This window comes from Geotrypetes seraphini, chromosome 5 (genome assembly GCF_902459505.1).
Source record: "Geotrypetes seraphini chromosome 5, aGeoSer1.1, whole genome shotgun sequence".
NCBI classification, from domain to species: domain Eukaryota; kingdom Metazoa; phylum Chordata; class Amphibia; order Gymnophiona; family Dermophiidae; genus Geotrypetes; species Geotrypetes seraphini.
In genome coordinates, this window is record NC_047088.1 from 113,350,982 (window position 1) to 113,370,112 (window position 19,131).

Genomic DNA, 19,131 nt, shown 5'->3' on the forward strand with positions numbered 1-19,131 from the left:
CTGGAACAAACATCTATTTGAAAACTTAAACACTTGTTAATAATGCTAACTAAGCAATATTCTTTTACTGTAATTGTGAAGCATTTCTTTATCCTTCGGGGGCATCTCGCACATATTGGATTATGAGGCCCCCCCCTTATGTCCTGCTTAATACTATTATTGCCTTCAGTAAGCTCTTTAGAGTAAGGACTGTCTATGTATAGCACTGCATAAACCTTTTCAGCGCTATAGAAATGTTAAATAGTAGTAGTAAATATGCACTGTGAGCAAGAGAGTATTGAAAGGTGTCCAATTATTCCCTCTCCCCTTGTTCCCAGCAATCCCTGGCATTTCCTAACTCACCCTGCAAACATTTCCTAATGGCCCAGTGGGCCTGGCTATCTGGTTCAAAGCATCCCTGAACCATAGTGCCTCATAATGCTTGTAGAGCTACTCCTCGCCCCACTTTGGATAGTTATACTTACTTATCCAGTGAGGTATTCAAAGGTTTCCAAGTCTGTCACTCCCACCTTCTTGGGACTAGCAGTGACTGACCCTAGCTATGCATCATGGTGCACCTCTAGGGGGTCTGCAGAGTAAGGCAATGCCTACCTTGTTGCTGCCTTCCAGGACAAGGTATATATAATTAATTTGTGGGATGCGGTTTACCACTATGGAGGGTCTCTAGTCAAGGGCATTTTTTTCTCAGGTGCTTACTAGCCATCAAGGAATTTTTGTGGTGTGGATCCAGCCAGCATTTTTTAATTGTCAATGCAGAGTTGATCCCTGTTCACACACTCATGATGTGGCAAATAGCTGCATATTCCCATAGCCGTCTGTACAGTTTTACCAACAGCATACACTTGAGACTTTTTAATGCTGCTAAAATTTGCATGCTTTCATCCATAGAAGCCAACTTTTCAAAATGAGTGGAGGTGCTAAACCCAATGAACCCCTCCGTGAACAAAAGCAAAAGATTTGCTCAATATTACGGGTGCTCAAGCACCCCACAGAGCTAGGTCCTATGCTGTCAGCAGTAAGCTACTTTTACTTTTTAGCACGTGTTACAACATTATGATGAAGTTTATCAAAGCGCTCTATTGCAGTGCAAGGCTTACTTTATTAAGGCTTCATATGGATATTGTAATGAAAGCAGTCTTTTCTCCTAATATACAGTTTCTCCCTAACAGTTTCCCTCATGCCCAACGCCTGCTTTCCTTACAATTTGTTAATCTTTTTACTATCTCAGGAGGCCTGCTGCTAGTCCTGCTTTCAGAAAATTGTTATTCTTGTGATTTTGTGTAAGTTACTTAACTCTCACCCTCCCTCTATTGCTTCAGGTACAAACTTAATTGTAAGCCCTCTAGGGAAATGAAAATGCCTATTGTACCTGAATGTAATATGCCTAGAGCAACAACTAAAAAAGGCATGACCTAAATTGAAAATCCCTTCTCTTTCCTTTCAGTACTGCATAGCACTCAGTGAGTGTGAGTTGTGTGATGACATAACTCTTGTGTTTTTCTAACAATGTTATGAAAATAGCATAGAGGTTTAGGAACTGTGGCACAAAATCACTAAAAGCTGCTTAATTTAGATAGAAAAAATAGCTGGAAGCACCACCACCAATAAGCTCCAAAGAAGATAGAGAGATCATACATATCCGGGTTAGAGATAAGTCACAGAGCTGTACCTAGTCTAAATTAATAAAATGTGAGTTAAAATGTGTACTAATTTTTAGCACATATTTTATATAACTCATGTTAAGGCTTTTTATTTCTAGATACCTGATTGACTGAGCTAATGAACTGCTTAATGTTTCAAGACTTTCAAAGATATCTGTATTATGTAAATATGTGTGCTAAACACAAGCAAAATATACAATAAGCTTAGAATATACAGTTGCGCTCATAAGTTTACAGAATTTTTCTAAGGTGTGCACCATTTGTGGAAAATATGAGTGATCAGGCAAAACATTTATTTTTAATGTGTTTCAAATTAAACCGTTAGCAATCACGGAATAGCACAATCATTAAACAAGCAAAACAAAAACAGCACTGTGAAAAGGTGACATTCCTGATTAGGACTTTATTAAAAATAAATTTAGCAATCCACATAAAAACCTCTAGGATCATCACACTCACTACAATCATTAAACAAACCATGGCAATAAAAGGAAATAATAAAATAGTCCTGTTCAGAAGTTTGTATACCCTGAATTCTTAATATCGTGTATTGCCTCCTTTTGCATCAGTGAGTGCTTGCAGTCTTTTTGGATAGTTGTGAATGAAGTCCTTTATTTTCTCATGTGCCCTTCTTCTGGGCAAAACCCCCCCAGATCCTGTAAATTCTTTGGTTGTCTAGTATGAACCTACATATTTCAGTTCTCCCCAAACTGGCTCAATGATGTTGAGGTCAGGAGACTGTGATGTTCACTCCAGAACCTTCCCTTTTTTCTGCTGCAGCCACTGAAGTATCGACTTGTCCTTATGTTTCAGATCATTTTCATGTTGGAAAGTACAAGTGTGCCCCATGTGCAGCTTCCTGGTTGATGAATGCAAATTCTCCTCCAGTATTTTATGTTCTGTTACATCCCTTTTCCCCTTTTATCTCCACCCTTGAACTGGGTCTTGCAAAAATACACAGACTTTTCTCTGCACTGCTCCTCCCACTTAGCCTAGGAGCACAAAGCCCCCTGTAGTTTTTATTTTTGCAAGCAAACCATGCAGTGGCATCCTAGCATATGTGACACCCGGGTCCCATCATTTTTTGGCACCCCCCCATCTGTACGAAAAACATGAATTTTAGTAACAATCCACACGTCACACATGAGGCAGCATCTTACATATTGCAGTGAGCAGTACATCAATATACCCATTGTAAAACTAAACAAGCCAGTCTAGTACAGATCAATCCTACACCGTCAATCCTAACAGAAAACCATGTCTTTCGAACACAGAAAATACCTTAGCCTAGTATGGAATATGTCATCACAAACTAACCCCTCCCCCTTTTACAAAACTGTGGTGTGGATTTTAGCCACGGTGGTATCAGCTCTGACGCTCATAGAATTCTGAGCATCAGAGCTGCTACCACCACGGCTGGCACTAAAAAACGCTCCACAGTTTTGTAAAAGGGGGGATAAATTAGAAATACATAGACAAAGGTTAAATTGAACCAGCAAGAAGCTGGAATGCATAAAATGCAATACCACAGAAACTGTGACACATGTCTCCTAAAGCAACAAATAAATAGAAAATTTTTGTTCTACCTTTGTCTTCTCTGGTTTCTGCTTTCCTCATCTTCTTGTTACTGACTTCCTTCCATCCACAGTCTGCCATCTCTCTGCCCCTCCCTCCCTATATGGCATCTTCTCTCCTTCTAAGCCCCTTCCAGAAACTGTATGCCTCCCCCTTCCACCTCTTCTTTCACCCCCATTGGTCTGGCATCTCTCTCCTCTCCTTCCCTCTCCCACACCTCTCTTCTGCAATCCTTTTCTTCCCTCATTTTCCTTTTCAATTTATTTTCTGCATCCATCTAGATTACGTTCTTACTACCCTTTCATCAATTTCCTTTTTTACTGTCTACTTACAGCTCGCCACCTCTTTCCCTCACCCCTCCAGTATTTCCCTAACTCAAACCTTTTCCCCCATCATCTGCCCTCTTCTCTCTCCCCACTTCCATCATCTGCCCCTTCTTCCTACTTCCATCATCTGCCCCCTTCTCTCTCCCCTTTATCCCCACTTCCATCATCTGCCCCCTTCTCTCAATCTCTCCATCCACCACAGGCTCATCTTTCTCCCTTCCTCACCTTTCCGATTTTCAACAAGATCTGCAACCCCCCCCCCCCCCCCCGCGATGACACTTAAGATCGGCAATGGGCCTTCTTCTACCCCTGGCATCAACAGAACTTCAGATCGGCAATGCGGTGCTGTCAAAAGCGGAAACAGGAAGCTGAGTCAGAGGGAAGCTTTTGACATGAGCACTAGAGAATGACACGGGGAAAAAAATCTGCCCCGTCACTGCACGGTCCCCTTCACTGCCCCAGCACCGCTATCCCATTCACCGCCCCGTCACCATCCCCGCAGCATCCATATAAGCCTCAGTACTGCAATATTTAGCTTATTCCTTACTTATAAATCAAAGTTCTGGCTGCTGAACTGGAGAAAGAGATGTTCAGCTGGCAGGGCTTTGTTTATAAATTTTTATCAACACAACTAATATACTACTTTATCCTGAAGCAAAAAAAAGGAATTTTTTTCTACCTTTGTTGCCTGGTTTCTGCTTTCCTTATGTTCTCATTCAATTCCTTTATCCACTGTCTCTCTTCTCTCTGCATCTTCCATTTGCTCTGTTACTGTGCCTCTCCCTTTCTCCCCCCTTCCAAATTGGTCTGACACCCATCTTCTTCCCTCCACTCCCCCCATAGTCTGGCATCTACATAAGAATTGCCGTTGTTGGGTCAGACCAAAGGTCAATTGTGCCCAGCAGTCCGCTCCCGCGACAGCCCTTAGGTCAAAGACCAGTGCCCTAACTGAGACTAGCCTTACCTGCGTACATTCTGGTTCAGCAGGAAGTTGTCTAACTTTGTCTTGAATCCCTGGAGGGTGTTTTCCCCTATAACAGCCTCCGAAAGAGCGTTCCAGTTTTCCACCACTCTCTGGGTGAAGAACTTCCTTACGTTTGTATGAAATCTATCCCCTTTTAACTTTAACCTCTCGTTCTCTCTACCTTGGAGAGGGTGAACAACCTGTCTTTATCTACTAAGTCTATTCCCTTCAGTATTTTGAACGTTTCGATCATGTCCCTTCTCAATCTCCTCTGCTCGAGGGAGAAGAGGCCCAGTTTCTCTAATCTCTCACTGTACGGCAACTCCTCCAGCCCCTTAACCATCTTAGTCGCTCTTCTCTGGACCCTTTTGAGTAGTACTGTATCATTTTCAATTTTTATCTTGAGCTCTCAATTTGCCTCTGTTATACTTAGGGGGGATGTTATTGGGCGACTCCGTAATGTTTGTATTGTTTAAAATCAATAAAATACATATTTGAATACATAAATAAATATTATGTCAAATAATATTTTATTGATGACAAATCCCAAACAAATCCAAAACCACACGGAAGAAATGCATACAAAGATAACAAGTAAGGAATAGTATACAACAAAGAGGTAGTCATCAAGAATTTTCAAATGGTAAGTGCACCCCCTCCCCACCCTACAACACCCCCCAAACCCCCTCCCACCAGCAAACACAAACATAACATAAGAACATAAGCAATGCCTCCACTGAGTCAGACCCTTCTTCCCTGCCAGCGTCTTCTCCCTACTTTCTCTTCCCTATTTCCCTTCAGCGTCTTCTCCCCATTCTCTCTTCCCCATTTTCCTTTCAGCGTCCTTCTCCCCCCGTCTTCCCCATGTCCTGTCAGCGTCCTTCTCCCCCCTCTATCTTCCCCATGTGCTTTCAGCATCCTTCTCCCCCCTGTCTTCCCCATGTCCTTTCAGCTTCCTTCTCTACTCCTCTGTCTTCCCCATGTGCTTTCAGCGTCTTTCTTCCCCCTCTGTCTTCCCCATGTGCTTTCAGTGTCCTGCTGCCCCTATGTTTTACCCATTTTCCTTAAGCGATTTTTCCTCTTCACTCCACCTTTCTCCCTTTCTCCCTCCCTGCCCCTTACCTTTGTGGCGCTTCCCCCCCCCCCCCCCGCCCGACCGACCGACAACAGGCTTGGTCCGACAAACCTCCCTGTCCTGTGGCCGGTGATGTCTAAATGGCCTTCTTCCAGCCGCCGGAGTGTTGTTGTTGCATATGGCTGCTGTAAAGGTCGTCTCTGCCGCAACTGGAAGTTGCATCAGAGACGACCTTTACGGTAGCCATTTGCAACGACAACGTTCTGGCGGCTGGAAGAAGGCCGTTTAGACATCGCCGGCCACAGGGCAGGGAGGTTTGTCGGACCGGGCCTGTTGGGGGGGGGCGTGAAATCGCCATGAAGGTAAGGGGCAGGGAGGGAGAAAGAGCTGATTCAACTCGGCAGGACAGTAAGGAGGGAGGGAGCGCGATAGGGACCGGCCGGATGTGCACCCCCCCCCCAAGGCTGCACCCGGGGCGGACCGCCCCCTCCCCATCCCTCCATTGGTACGCCACTGAAACCATGCAGAAGTCTTTCTGTTCTCTCTCTGCTACTTTTCTTTTTTTTTGCCAAAGTTTATCCTTTTTTCAATGGCTTTAGTGCCTTGAAGACCCCTTTGGAGGTGATTTCTGGCTGGGGAAGGACACAGTTTCCATAGAATCTGTTCCATAGGGCAAGCTTCAGGTGGACTTGTGGAGCCAGCCTGCTGTGTGCCGTCTTCAGAGCTTGGGGGTGTATCCTCCTTGGAGCATGCTTATCTCCTAACCTTGTCAGAAGTTTGCTGTTTTGTGCTCTGAATAATAGTCCTTGGGGTATCAGGGTACAGACTGTGTTTTCCTGCAATTCCATGCGGGTGGAGGTCTAGGTTGGGATCTTTCCAACTTATAGCCTAAAGATCCTGAAGATTGGACTGTGAGAAGAAATAATTGAGGCAGAATTTCCTTTCCCTTTCCCTTCACATCAGCTGCATTGCCAGAGCTGACAGGCAAGCACTTAAGAGAATGTAATCTTCAGTATCTTCAGATCCTGGAATCCATGGCAGCCTCTCTGAAGGTACTGCCCTGGGCCAGAGCACACATGTGTCTGCTATAGCAGTCCCTTTTGTCCTGGTGGTCCCTGCAGCATCATCCTCTTCAGATGCCCCTCCATGGACAGAGCCAGTGCATAGCAATCTGTAATGGTGGATTCAAGGCCTGCTCTCAAGAAGGGTTACCCCTCAGGATCATGGAGTAGATCATTCTTATGACTGATGTCAGTCTATTGGGCTGGGGTACTCATTGCAAGGATCATTCAAGGACTGTAGACTCATCGTTAGAAAAGTTGTGCCTTGGCCCCTTGTAGGTTGAGTCATTAGCAGGATTGCAATTCATCCGGTCCTGGTGATCCTAGTGACCTTGGACTGGTCCCACTGACCATGATATGTGGATCTGGTCTGTCTCCTGAGAGCCAAGAAGCTCAGGCTCCTGCATCATCGGGGTCTCCTCTGTAAAGGGCCTGTTCCTACAAAGAACCCACAGCGCTTTGGTCTTACAGCATGATTCTTGAGTGCAAGGCTTTAAGTCAGCATGGATACTCTGACATAGTGATTGCCACTCTTTTGAAAACTAAGAAGCCTTCTACTATGGTAGTCTTTTTGCAGGTTGTTCTAGATAAAGACCTGGCAGTGGCTTCCCTCAGTACAGTTGGCAGGAATTACCTGTTTAATAGTGCACACCGAATCTCATTCACTTAATACTCCAACATGATCAGATTTTTTAGGAGGGGCTTTTCATTTGCAGCTACTCCTATGTCAACCCATTCCAACGTGGAATCTCAATGTGGTTCTGAAAGGGCCTGCTGCGGCTCCCTTCAAGCCGCTTAAACGCATGTCTCTCTTGGACCTTACGGTCAAACAATGTTCCTTGTTGCGATTGTCTCAGCCAGGCGCATTTTGGAGTTATAGACTCTCTCTTCTAGAGAGCTTTCTCAGTCAGGCGCATTTTGGAGTTGTAGACTCTCTTCTAAAGATCTCGGCTGGGGATCTCTCTCTGTACAGCTCTTTCCTTTATTCCGAATATACAAGGGGCATTCAATAATTTATCCTCCTGAGTATGAAAGAAAGTAGCAAGTATGCTGAAATAAGTTTGTGCACGTTGTGACATGTCTCAAGGTTACTCATGCACAGTTGTGGCTCAGTGCGAGTCTAACATTCTAAGAGACAAGGTGTCAGGAGAGTCTTTATTCAAATCAAGTAAGAAACTGCTAGATTTGTACCACTGTTTAGTGATATTTCTCACAAAAGAAGGGAAGAAGCGAAAGTTGATCCATGAACGCATAACTGCAGTTTATGGTGAGTCTGCCCCTTCATCCTACAAATTAAAATTTTGGAGCAAGCAGTTTAAGTAGGGTAGATAGCCCATTGAAGATGACCCTCACACTGGACGGCCTATGGAAGCAACTTCCACAGAATTGTACAAGAAAGTTGAGGATTTAATTTTGTCAGACAGATGAATTAAGGTTTCCCGAATGGCTGAAGAAATGGGCATCTCGGCAGGTACAATTTGGAAAATAATTCATGGAAAGTTGGGCATGTCCAAGGTTCATGCAAGATGGGTTCCAAGAATGGTGACGCTATGTCGAAAAGCCTCCAGGCTCCAGATTCCAGTGATTTTTTTTTTTTCATTGTTTGGTGACTGGAGATGAGACTTGGGTCTATCACAGAGATCCTGAGTCCAAAATGGAGTTAATGCAGTAGAAGCATAAGTCATCTCCCACTCCCAAAAATGTTTAATACAGAAAAATCTGCAGGCAAAGCCATGGCAACTGTCTTCTGGAATGATGAAGGACTTTTGCTTCTGGAGTTCATACTACAGAAGACAGCCATAACCGGGGAGACTTGCGCCAAAACAGTGATCACTTTGTGGGAGTCAATCAAAGAGAAAAGACAAGGAAAGCTCACAGCAGACTTGCTGCTTCTGCACAACAATGTGCCAGTGCCATTGCTTTGGTGTACGGCACATTGCTTTGGTATGGCATATGTCATGATGATCACAGGCTGCCATCCGAGAATGTGGGTTTCAGCAGCAAACCATCCACCCTACAGTCCTGACCTGGCTCCCTTGGATTATTTTCTGATCTGAGTTTTGAAGAAATCTCTCTGTGGACAGCTATTTTCAAGTGATGAAAACGTCAAGGAAGCTGTGATGTCCTGGTTTGAAGGTCAAAAAGAATTATTCCTTTCAAAGGGGTTAAAATCAATGCAGGAAAAGTGGATGAAGTATATGGAGCTATCAGGAGACTACATTGAAAAATAAAACAAAAATGTTTTGAAAACTTTTCTTTCCTACTCAGGTAGATAAATTATTGAACACCCCTTGTAGTTTCGAAATTCCATGTTAACCAGGAGGTTTGTCTGCCTGCCTTTAGTCCCTTTGAATCAGTTTAAAAGGATAAAATCTTGTGGAAATTGGATGTCCAAAGAGTCTTGCTTCACTGTTTGGAGAGAACCAATGACTTCTGACCATCTGTTTATCCTGACTAACCTGTCCAGGCAGGGCAGACCTGCATCTAAGGCCTCCATTGCCAGGTAGATTCGAATGGTGATTTCCTCATCTTACATAGTCTGTGGCAGACAGCTGCCGATATCTCTCAAAGCTCATTCGACCAGAGGTGTAGCTGCTTCGTGGGTAGTCTCGAGCAATTAATCCAGTCGAGATTTGCAGAGCTGCCACTTGGTTGTCTCTTCATACCTTTATCAGATTTTAGAGTGGATTTGGCGGCTTGGGCAGATGCCGCATTTGGGTCCTTGGTGTTGCGGGCAGGCTCTTCTGTTCCACTGTAGAAGTTTCCATTGCTTTGGTACATCACCATAAGTTTGTAATCCGGAAGAGACGTACCAGAAAGGAACATTAGATTTTTACCTTTGGTAATCTTCTTTCTGTTAGTCCCTTATGGGATTCCATACAGTCCGCCTTCTGTCTACACTGTTCGCCTGCATGTTTCTGCCTCGGATGTTTCTCCTTTCAGACCTCAGATAGGTTCTATGGGAAAGCGTTCTGATAACTGTATAGAAGGTATATATCTACTTTGTGCTAGTTGCACACAGCAGGTTGGTTCCCTGTGTTGCTATGTTCTTGTCTGTTTCCTTGTTGCCTGTTTAGTAATTGTTCTTTTGTATTGTAGAGCAGAATAGAATGCTGATGTGTTGCGGGGAGATTCTCCGTGCCGCCTTTCTTATATCTATTTTGTTCGCATTGTTCATTGGCTTTTGGACTAAACTACAGGGGGCTCTGTGCTCCTAGGCTAAGTGAGAGGAGTAGTGCAGAGAAAAGTCTGTGAATTTCTGCAAGACCCGGTTCACAGGTGGAGATAAATCAAAATGAGTACAGAATCCATAAGGGACTAACAGAAGATTACCAAAGGTAAGAACCTAATCTTCCAATAAGATGCCATCAATTTTGACTAAATTTGTTGTGCCACTGTAGCTCCCCGCCTTTCAAAATAGCAGAGATCCACCTCCATGTTTTACTTTATAGGCCTTGCCGACTCCTTTTCTAACAAAACAGTTCAGTTTTGTTCCCATCACTCCAAATTTTTCTGTTCCAGAAGTTCTGAGGCTTTGCTAGGTGCTCATTGTAAGCAGGAAAATGGTGGGGAAGAATCTCAATGGCAGCACAAGGAAGATAGAGTCCATAGAAAGCGCCTGGACCCTGCTCAAGCGTACGGTGCACGAAGCACAGAACCTGTACGTCCCCAGGTTCAGAAAAGAGTGCAAGAAAAATCGAATAAAGAACCCAGCATGGATAACGGCTGCTGTAAAAAAGGCGATCAGTGATAAGAAAGCATCGTTCAAAAAATGGAAACAGGACCAAACGCAGGCCAACCAAAAGGAACACAAGGAAAGCCAGAAGGAGTGCCACCGAGTGGTTAGGAGAGCAAAGAGGGAATATGAAGAGAGACTAGCGGGAGAGGCAAAAAATTTCAAATCATTCTTCAGGTACGTAAAGGGAAAGCAACCAGCGAGGGAGGAAGTGGGGCCCTTGGATGATGGGGATAGAAAGGGAGTAGTGAGGGAGGAAAAAGAAATAGCTGACAAGTTAAATGACTTCTTTACGTCGGTCTTCACGAGGGAGGACACATCCAAAATTCCGGAACCAGAGGCAATAGAAAATGGAGATCAAGATAGCGAGCTGGTCCAACTAGAGGTGAGCCAGGAGGATGTCCTCAGGCAGATAGACAAGCTAAAGAGCGACAAGTCACCAGGTCTGGACGGCATTCACCCAAGAGTGCTCAAGGAATTAAGGAATGAAATAGCAGAGACACTTCAACAAATATGCAACCTATCCCTAAAAACTGGAGAGATCCCGGAGGACTGGAAAATAGCTAATGTCACGCTCATCTTCAAGAAGGGTTCAAGGGGCGACCCGGGAAACTATAGGCCGGTGAGCCTCACATCGGTCCCGGGAAAGATGATGGAGGCGCTGATTAAGGACAGCATCTGTGATCATATCGAAAAAAATGGACAGCTAAGGTTGAGCCAGCATGGGTTCTGCAAGGGTAGGTCGTGCCTCACAAACTTGTTGTACTTCTTCGAGGGGGTAAATAGCCAGGTGGACAAAGGTGAACCCATAGACATAATTTACCTGGACTTCCAGAAAGCCTTCGATAAGGTACCACATGAGCGGTTGCTCAGGAAGCTATGGAATCACGGGGTGCGAGGGGAGGTCCACCGATGTATCAAAAACTGGTTGGCAGACAGGAAGCAGAGGGTTGGTGTAAAGGGCCACTACTCAGACTGGCAAGGGGTCACGAGCGGGGTTCCTCAAGGGTCAGTGCTGGGACCGCTCCTGTTTAACATATTCATTGACGACCTGGAGGCGGGAACAAAATGTGAGGTCATCAAATTCGCAGATGACACCAAACTATTCAGCAAGGTTGAAACCACGGTAGATTGCGAGGATCTCCAAAGGGATCTTACGACACTGGAAGAATGGGCAAAAAAGTGGCAAATGAGCTTCAACGTAGGGAAATGCAAGGTCATGCATATAGGGAGAAGGAACCCGATGTTCACTTACAAAATGGGGGGATCAATGCTAGGGGTCAGTAAGCTGGAAAGAGACCTGGGAGTGATGGTAGACACGACATTGAAGGCGTCGGCACAGTGCGCTACAGCCTCGAGGAAAGCAAACCAAATGTTAGGTATCATTAAGAAGGGTATCTCGACCAGAACGAAGGAAGTCATCCTGCCACTGTATCGGGCTATGGTGCGCCCGCATCTTGAATACTGTGAACAGTACTGGTCACCGTACCTCAAAAAGGACATGGCAATGCTTGAGGGAGTCCAGAGAAGAGCAACTAAACTGATTAAGGGTATGGAAAACCTTACATACACTGACAGACTGAAGAGGCTGGGGCTGTTCTCCCTGGAAAAGCGGAGACTCAGAGGAGATATGATAGAGACCTTCAAGATCCTGAGGGGCATCGAAAAGGTTGACAAGGACAGATTTTTCAATTTGAAAGAAACCACAAGAACAAGGGGACACTCGATGAAATTGAAGGGGGACAGGTTTAGAACAAACGCAAGGAAATTCTTTTTCACACAGAGGGTGGTGGATACATGGAACACCCTTCCAGAGGCCGTGATAGGAAATAGCACAGTACATGGTTTCAAGGAAGACCTGGATAGGTTCCTGGAGGAAAAAGGGATTGAGGGGTACAGATAAGAGCAGTGGAAGGTTTAGAGATAAGTGTAGAGGTAGGTATAAAATTAGTCAGGGACCGCTGCTCAGGCAATATGCCTGATGGGCTGCCGCGTGAGCGGACCGCTGGGCTGGATGGACCTCTGGTCTGCCCCGGCGGAGGTGACTACTGTATGTAGCTGTTTCAGAAGTTCTGAGACTTCTCTAGGTGCAGATTGTAAGCAGCTGTTTGTTGTTTTGGTGCAGTAATGACTTTTTTCTGGCAACTCTACCATGCATAAAAACCAGAAGAACAAACTCCACAGGATAAATTGAACACAAAAATACAGTGGGGAGGGCCACAGATATAAAGAAATCTTTTAATCAGATATTTATTTTCAAAGTAACTCAATGCGTCCATCTTTTGGCCTCTTGGCCTGCATTAGAAATCTTGAATGTGGTCAAGGATATGTCTAGTCTTCCTCATAGCACCAAATTAACATAGCCAGATAAGCTCTTTTGCAGCATTATATACAGCTTATCTGTGTTTTGATATGTTCTCCTGCTATATGTGGCTTATCTTTTCTACATTATAACTTGGTTACAGGCACTTATGGATATGTTAATGTGGTGCTATCAGGAAGACTAGACATCCTTGACCACATTTGAGACAGCCTTGTTGAGTCATTTTGAAAGTATCCAATTGAAAGATTTTTTTTGCACCTGTAGCCATCGCCACTGTGATGGTGTGTGCTACTCTAACAAACAGTGCATTTTTGTTCAATATGGTGCATGCTGAAATAGCTACACCACTTTGTTTCAGAGAAGCCTGTATTTTCAGTAGAAGTTGCTTGAGGATTTTTCTTTGATTCCTAAAATGTTTCCTAACAGTTGTATCTGAAATCTTTCATGATCTACCTGACTGTGTCTTGGTATTAACAGAACATTAATTTTCCACTTCTTGATCACAATTTAAACAGTACTGATTGGCATATTCACTATACACTCATATATATATATATATGAGTGTATAGTGAATATGCCATACAGCTGTATAAATATTTTCCCATTCTATAGATTTTTCAGTTTCTTTTGCTTTTCTTCTTTTAAAGTCTAGTGCTATATTAAATGTACTGCTATTGCATTATGCAGGGAATGATATGTCATTGGATATCAGATAATAATCCTGGTAATGTGGATGCATTTGTATGACATCAAGCCTCTTGTTATTTCTTTCAGACTTTTATTGACATGGAAGGCTCTGGTTTTGGTGGTGACTTGGAAAGCGTACGGGTTAGTATTTTCACTATTAAAAAAAAAATATTAGATATTTTCAGTGGCACTGAGGATTCCCTAAGGCAGTGTCCCACAAACATTCTGAAACTGTAGCACATTAAACTCAGTGCCGCAGCTGGAGGACATCTGGAAATGAGCGGACATTGATGTGATGATGTCATATGCATGTGTGATGTCATCATGTCAACATTCACACTTGCACAGAGCCTGCTATTACTACACTGGTGGGGGGAAAGGAGATGCTGGAAGAGGAGAGGCACTGGCTCACTGCCTACAGGACATGCCTCTCGCCACAAGAGGCACGTCCTGTAATGTCAGCTGGCACCAGCGCCTCTCCTCCTCACTGGCGACTCATGACACACCTGGAATCTCGCCGCAGCACAGACACACAGTTTGCAATATACTGCACTAAGGACGAGACATCAACACCAGTCCAGGTGGGTACCCTCTCAATATCAGTAAAAGAAACTTCATCAGAGTCAAGAGGGGAACCTGTTTTTCTAGCACAAGACATAGTTCCTCATGACCTAGATATGCCAGGTATCAGGCTTCCCATGAGGTTGGTTTTGCTCAGTTTGCTGACACTGATTTGGACCATTTGTGGGAGCCTGATAAAGTTCCACATTACTTCTTGGAGGAGGAGTCATATGGAATACCATCAGAACCCTCTCCTCTTGAAGAAAGAAGAAGATATCCATCTAAGAGTCTTTTTCTTTCCATCTTTTGTCAGAGATGGCAGTTGCTATCACAGTTCATTTGAAGATGAAGGATAAGCTGAGATGTTTGAGATCCTGGACTTTAATTCATCTCCTAGAGAGTCTGTGACTGTTCTTCTTTACAGGATCTTGAGAGATATTGAGGTGGAGAATTGGGAGTCCCCTCTGTTGGTCCTGGTATTTCTCAGAACAGATTAACACCATGTATTGACTCCAAAGAACACAGTGATTTGAAAGACCCGAACTGCCTCATTCCTTGCTAGTGGAATCCATGCTCAAATGAAGTATACATTATAGAGATTATACTTTGGCACCCCCAGGTAGAGAAACTAAAATTTTAGATTGTTCGGGCAGATGATATATCAGGCATCTATGTTCATCTCTTGCATTCAGTTGTACCAGCTCTACATGTGCATATACTTTTAGTTCTTGGTATGCAGTATGCTGGATTTGGCAGATTCTCTCCCACCAGAGGAGGCCAAACTTCTTTGCCAGTTAGACGGGAAGCAGAAGGCTTGTAGAAAATTTCTGGCCAGACAAACACATGATACTTTTGATGAGGCATCCAGGATCTCAGCCCAATGTATAGCGATGTGCAGACTTTCAAAGCTGCATATCTCTAACTTGGACCAAGCTGTTCAGCAGAGATACCACTTGTCATGGAGAAGACCTTTTTTTGTAGCGAAGTGGAGGTGATTGCGAACTTTATCAAGATGCCATCAACACACTCCCAGCAAGCACCTTCTGTACCTTCCTTATGTAGGAGGTTTTTGGGCCAGTCGAAGCAAATGTCTTACTACTCACATAGACATAGGTATACTCTTACTTGCCACTTTCAGCAAGTTCAACCCCAGCGCTTTCATTCTTATCAACAGTTGTGTGCTGAAGACCCAACTGGCTCCCCAGACAAAACAAGGGACACATTTTTTACTGCAAAGCAGAGCATAGCCACAGCAGAGCATAGCCATAGTCAAAAGTAACCATTCTGGATGACTTAAAGGTAGGGGGGAGGCTGAGTTTTTTCATGGAAAGGTAGCCTCTTGTAACCTCAGACTGGTGGGTTTTAAGAATAGACTACTCGGGTTACACTCTTAATTGGCAAGAAAAATCTCCAAATAGCATCCCTGAGAGCTACATTGTACAGCTTTTGAAACAAGGAATAATTTTAGAGGAACTTTTCACCCTTCTAAAGGCCAATGCAGTTGAGTCTGTCCCACCAGGGAAGAGAATCTTGGATTCTATTCCAAGTACTGTACTTCCTTATTCCAAAAAAGACAGAGGGGTTGTGTCCCATCCTAGACCTAAGGGCCCTAATCAACTATCAACTATCTGGTCAAATAAAAGTTCAGGCTGTTTTCCCTGGTCTCTCTTGTCCCAATGATTCAGGAACAAGATTGACTATTCTCCTGTGACTTGCAAGTATCTCAGATTTCGGGTGGGAACACATTACTTTCAGTATCACGTATTGCCTTTTGGGTTCATGTCTTTACCAGATATCTAGAGGTAGTTAGTTCATCGCCACACAGACTGGGAGTCTATGCATTTCCCTGCTTAGATGATTGGCTGGTCAAAGTATGGTGCTCTGGAGTAAATGCGGAGAACTATTCTGGTGTTGACGAATTTACTTCAATTTTTTGAGACCGTGAACAAACAAATTGATAGTGGAGAACCAGTGGATATAATATACTTGGACTTCCAGAAAGCGTTCGACAAGGTTCCACATGAAAGACTTCTCGGGAAACTATAAAGCCATGGAATAGAGGGAGATATACTAAGATGGATAGGCAAATGGCTGGAGAACAGAAAACAGAGAGTGGGCATAAATGGGAAATTCTCAGACTGGGAGAAAGTGACTAGCGGTGTGCCCCAGGGCTCGGTACTTGGGCCCATCTTATTTAATATTTTCATCAATGACCTAGAAGATGGAACATCCAGTGAGATCATCAAATTTGCAGACGACACAAAGCTATGCCGGGCAATCGGATCGCAGAAGGATAGTGAGGAACTCCAGAGCGACTTGTGTCAGTTAGAGAAATGGGCGGAGAAATGGCAGATGAAGTTTAATGTGGAAAAGTGCAAAGTAATGCATTTAGGCAGAAAGAGCAAGGAACACGAGTATAAAATGTCAGGTGCAACTCTGGGTAAGAACGAACAAGAAAAGGACCTGGGTGTACTGATAGATAGGACCATGAAACTGTCAGCACAATGCGTGGCAGCAGCAAAGAAAGCAAATAGAATGTTAGGTATGATAAAGAAAGGAATCACGAGTAGATCAGAGAAAGTTATAATGCCGCTTTATAGGGCAATGGTCAGACCACACTTAGAATACTTTGTCCAACAGGCGGAAGAACAAATGGCTAAAAATGTAAAAAAGGGAGATAAAAATTTTTTCAGATATATTAGTGAAAGGAGGAAGATAAAAAATGGAATTGCTAGGCTAAAAGATGCTGGGAACAAATATGTGGAGAGTGATGAGGAGAAAGCAAATGTGCTAAACAAATACTTCTGTTCTGTGTTCACAGAAGAAAATCCTGGAGAAGGACCGAGATTGTCTGGCAAAGTTACACGAGAAAATGGAGTAGATTCAGCGCCGTTCACGGAGGAGGGTGTTTATGAGCAACTTGAAAAACTGAAGGTGGACAAAGCGATGGGACCAGACGGGATCCATCCCAGGATACTAAAGGAGTTCAGAGAGGTTCTGGCTAGTCCTATTAAAGACTTGTTCAACAAATCTCTGGAGACGGGAGTGATTCCTGGGGATTAGAGGAGAGCGGATGTGGTCCCTATTCATAAAAGTGGTCACAGGGATGAAGCAGGAAACTAAAGGCCGGTGAGCCTCACTTCAGTTGTTGGAAAAATAATGGAAGTGTTGCTGAAAGAAAGGATAGTGTATTTCCTTGAATCTAATGGGTTACAGGATCCGAGGCAACATGGCTTTACAAAAGGTAAATCGTGCCAAAAGAACCTGATTAAATTTTTTGATTGGGTGACCAGAGAGCTGGATCGAGGACATATGCTAGATGTAATTTACTTGGATTTCAGCAAAGCCTTTGATACAGTTCCTCATAGGAGGCTGTTGAACAAACTTGAAGGGCTGAAGTTAGGACCCAAAGTGGTGAACTGGGTCAGAAACTGGCTGTCGGACAGACGCCAGAGGGTGGTGGTTAATGGAAGTCGCTCGAAGGAAGGAAAGGTGACTAGTGGAGTCCCTCAGGGTTCGGTGCTGGGGCCAATCCTGTTCAATATATATGTAAGTGACATTGCTGAAGGGTTAGAAGGAAAAGTGTGCCTTTTTGCTGATGATACCAAGATTTGTAACAGAGTAGACACCGAAGAGGGAGTGGAAAATATGAAAAAGGATCTGCAAAAGTTAGAGGAATGGTCTAATGCCTGGCAACTAAAATTCAATGCAAAGAAATGCAGAGTAATGCATTTGGGGATTAATAATAGGAAGGAACAGTATATGCTGGGAGGAGAGAAGCTGATATGCACGGACGGGGAGAGGGACCTTGGGGTGATAGTGTCCGAAGATCTAAAGGCGAAAAAAACAGTGTGACAAGGCAGTGGCTGCTGCCAGAAGGATTCTGGGCTGTATAAAGAGAGGCGTAGTCAGTAGAAGGAAGAAGGTGTTGATGCCCCTGTACAGGTCATTGGTGAGGCCCCACTTGGAGTATTGTGTTCAGTTTTGGAGACCGTATCTGGCGAAAGACGTAAGAAGACTTGAGGCGGTCCAGAGGAGGGCGACGAAAATGATAGGAGGCTTGTGCCAGAAGACGTATGAGGAGAGACTGGAAGCCCTGAATATGTATACCCTAGAGGAAAGGAGAGACAGGGGAGATATGATTCAGACGTTCAAATACTTAAAGGGTATTAACGTAGAACAAAATCTTTTCCAGAAAAGGAAAATGGTAAAACCAGAGGACATAATTTGAGGTTGAGGGGTGGTAGATTCAGGGGCAATGTTAGGAAATTCTACTTTACGGAGAGGGTGGTGGATGCCTGGAATGCGCTCCCGAGAGAGGTGGTGGAGAGTAAAACTGTGACTGAGTTCAAAGAAGCGTGGGATGAACACAGAAGATTTAGAATCAGAAAATAATATTAAAGATTGAACTAGGCCAGTTACTGGGCAGACTTGTACGGTCTGTGTATGGCCGTTTGGAGGAGGATGGGCAGGGGAGGGCTTCAATGGCTGGGAGGGTATAGATGGGCTAGAGTAAGTCTTAACAGAGATTTCGGCAGTTGGAACCCAAGCACAGTACCGGGTAAAGCTTTGGATTCTCGCCCAGAAATAGCTAAGAAGAAGAAAAAAAAAAATTTAAATTGAATCAGGTTGGGCAGACTGGATGGACCATTCGGGTCTTTATCTGCCGTCATCTACTATGTTACTATGTCTCCCAACCTAAAGAAGGACGAGCAACGAAGCTAATAAAAGGTATGGAGAATTTGGAATATGAGGAACGACTTAAGAGACTGGGATTGTTCTCCCTTGAGAAAAGGAGACTGCGAGGGAATATGATCGAGACTTTCAAAATACTGAAAGGAATCGACAAAATAGAGTAGAAAAAAAAATTATTTACAATGTCCAATGTCACACGGACAAGAGGACATGGACTGAAGCTAAGGGGGGACAAGACCAGGACAAATATCAGGAAGTTCTGCTTCACGCAACGAGTGGTGGACACCTGGAATGCTCTCTCAGAGGAGGTTATTGCGGAATCCACCATTCTAGGATTTAAAAGCAAACTAGATGCACATCTCCTTATGAAAGGCTTAGAGGGATATGGGTGACTAAAATTACGCCGGGTGTACACCTGGCTGGGCCTCCGCATGTGCGGATCGCCAGACTTGATGGACCTTAGGTCT

At 44.1% G+C, this 19,131-nt stretch overlaps 1 protein-coding gene across 1 annotated transcript in view; it reads left to right on the forward strand.

Moving 5' to 3' along the window:
- The window catches only part of COL18A1 (collagen type XVIII alpha 1 chain), a 585,697-nt gene that overhangs the window by 308,182 nt on the left and 258,384 nt on the right, over positions 1–19,131 (forward strand). The window contains exon 12 of the mRNA XM_033945055.1: positions 13,496–13,549. Coding sequence (XP_033800946.1) covers positions 13,496–13,549 — 54 coding nt within the window. The remainder of the gene's footprint in view (positions 1–13,495; positions 13,550–19,131) is intronic.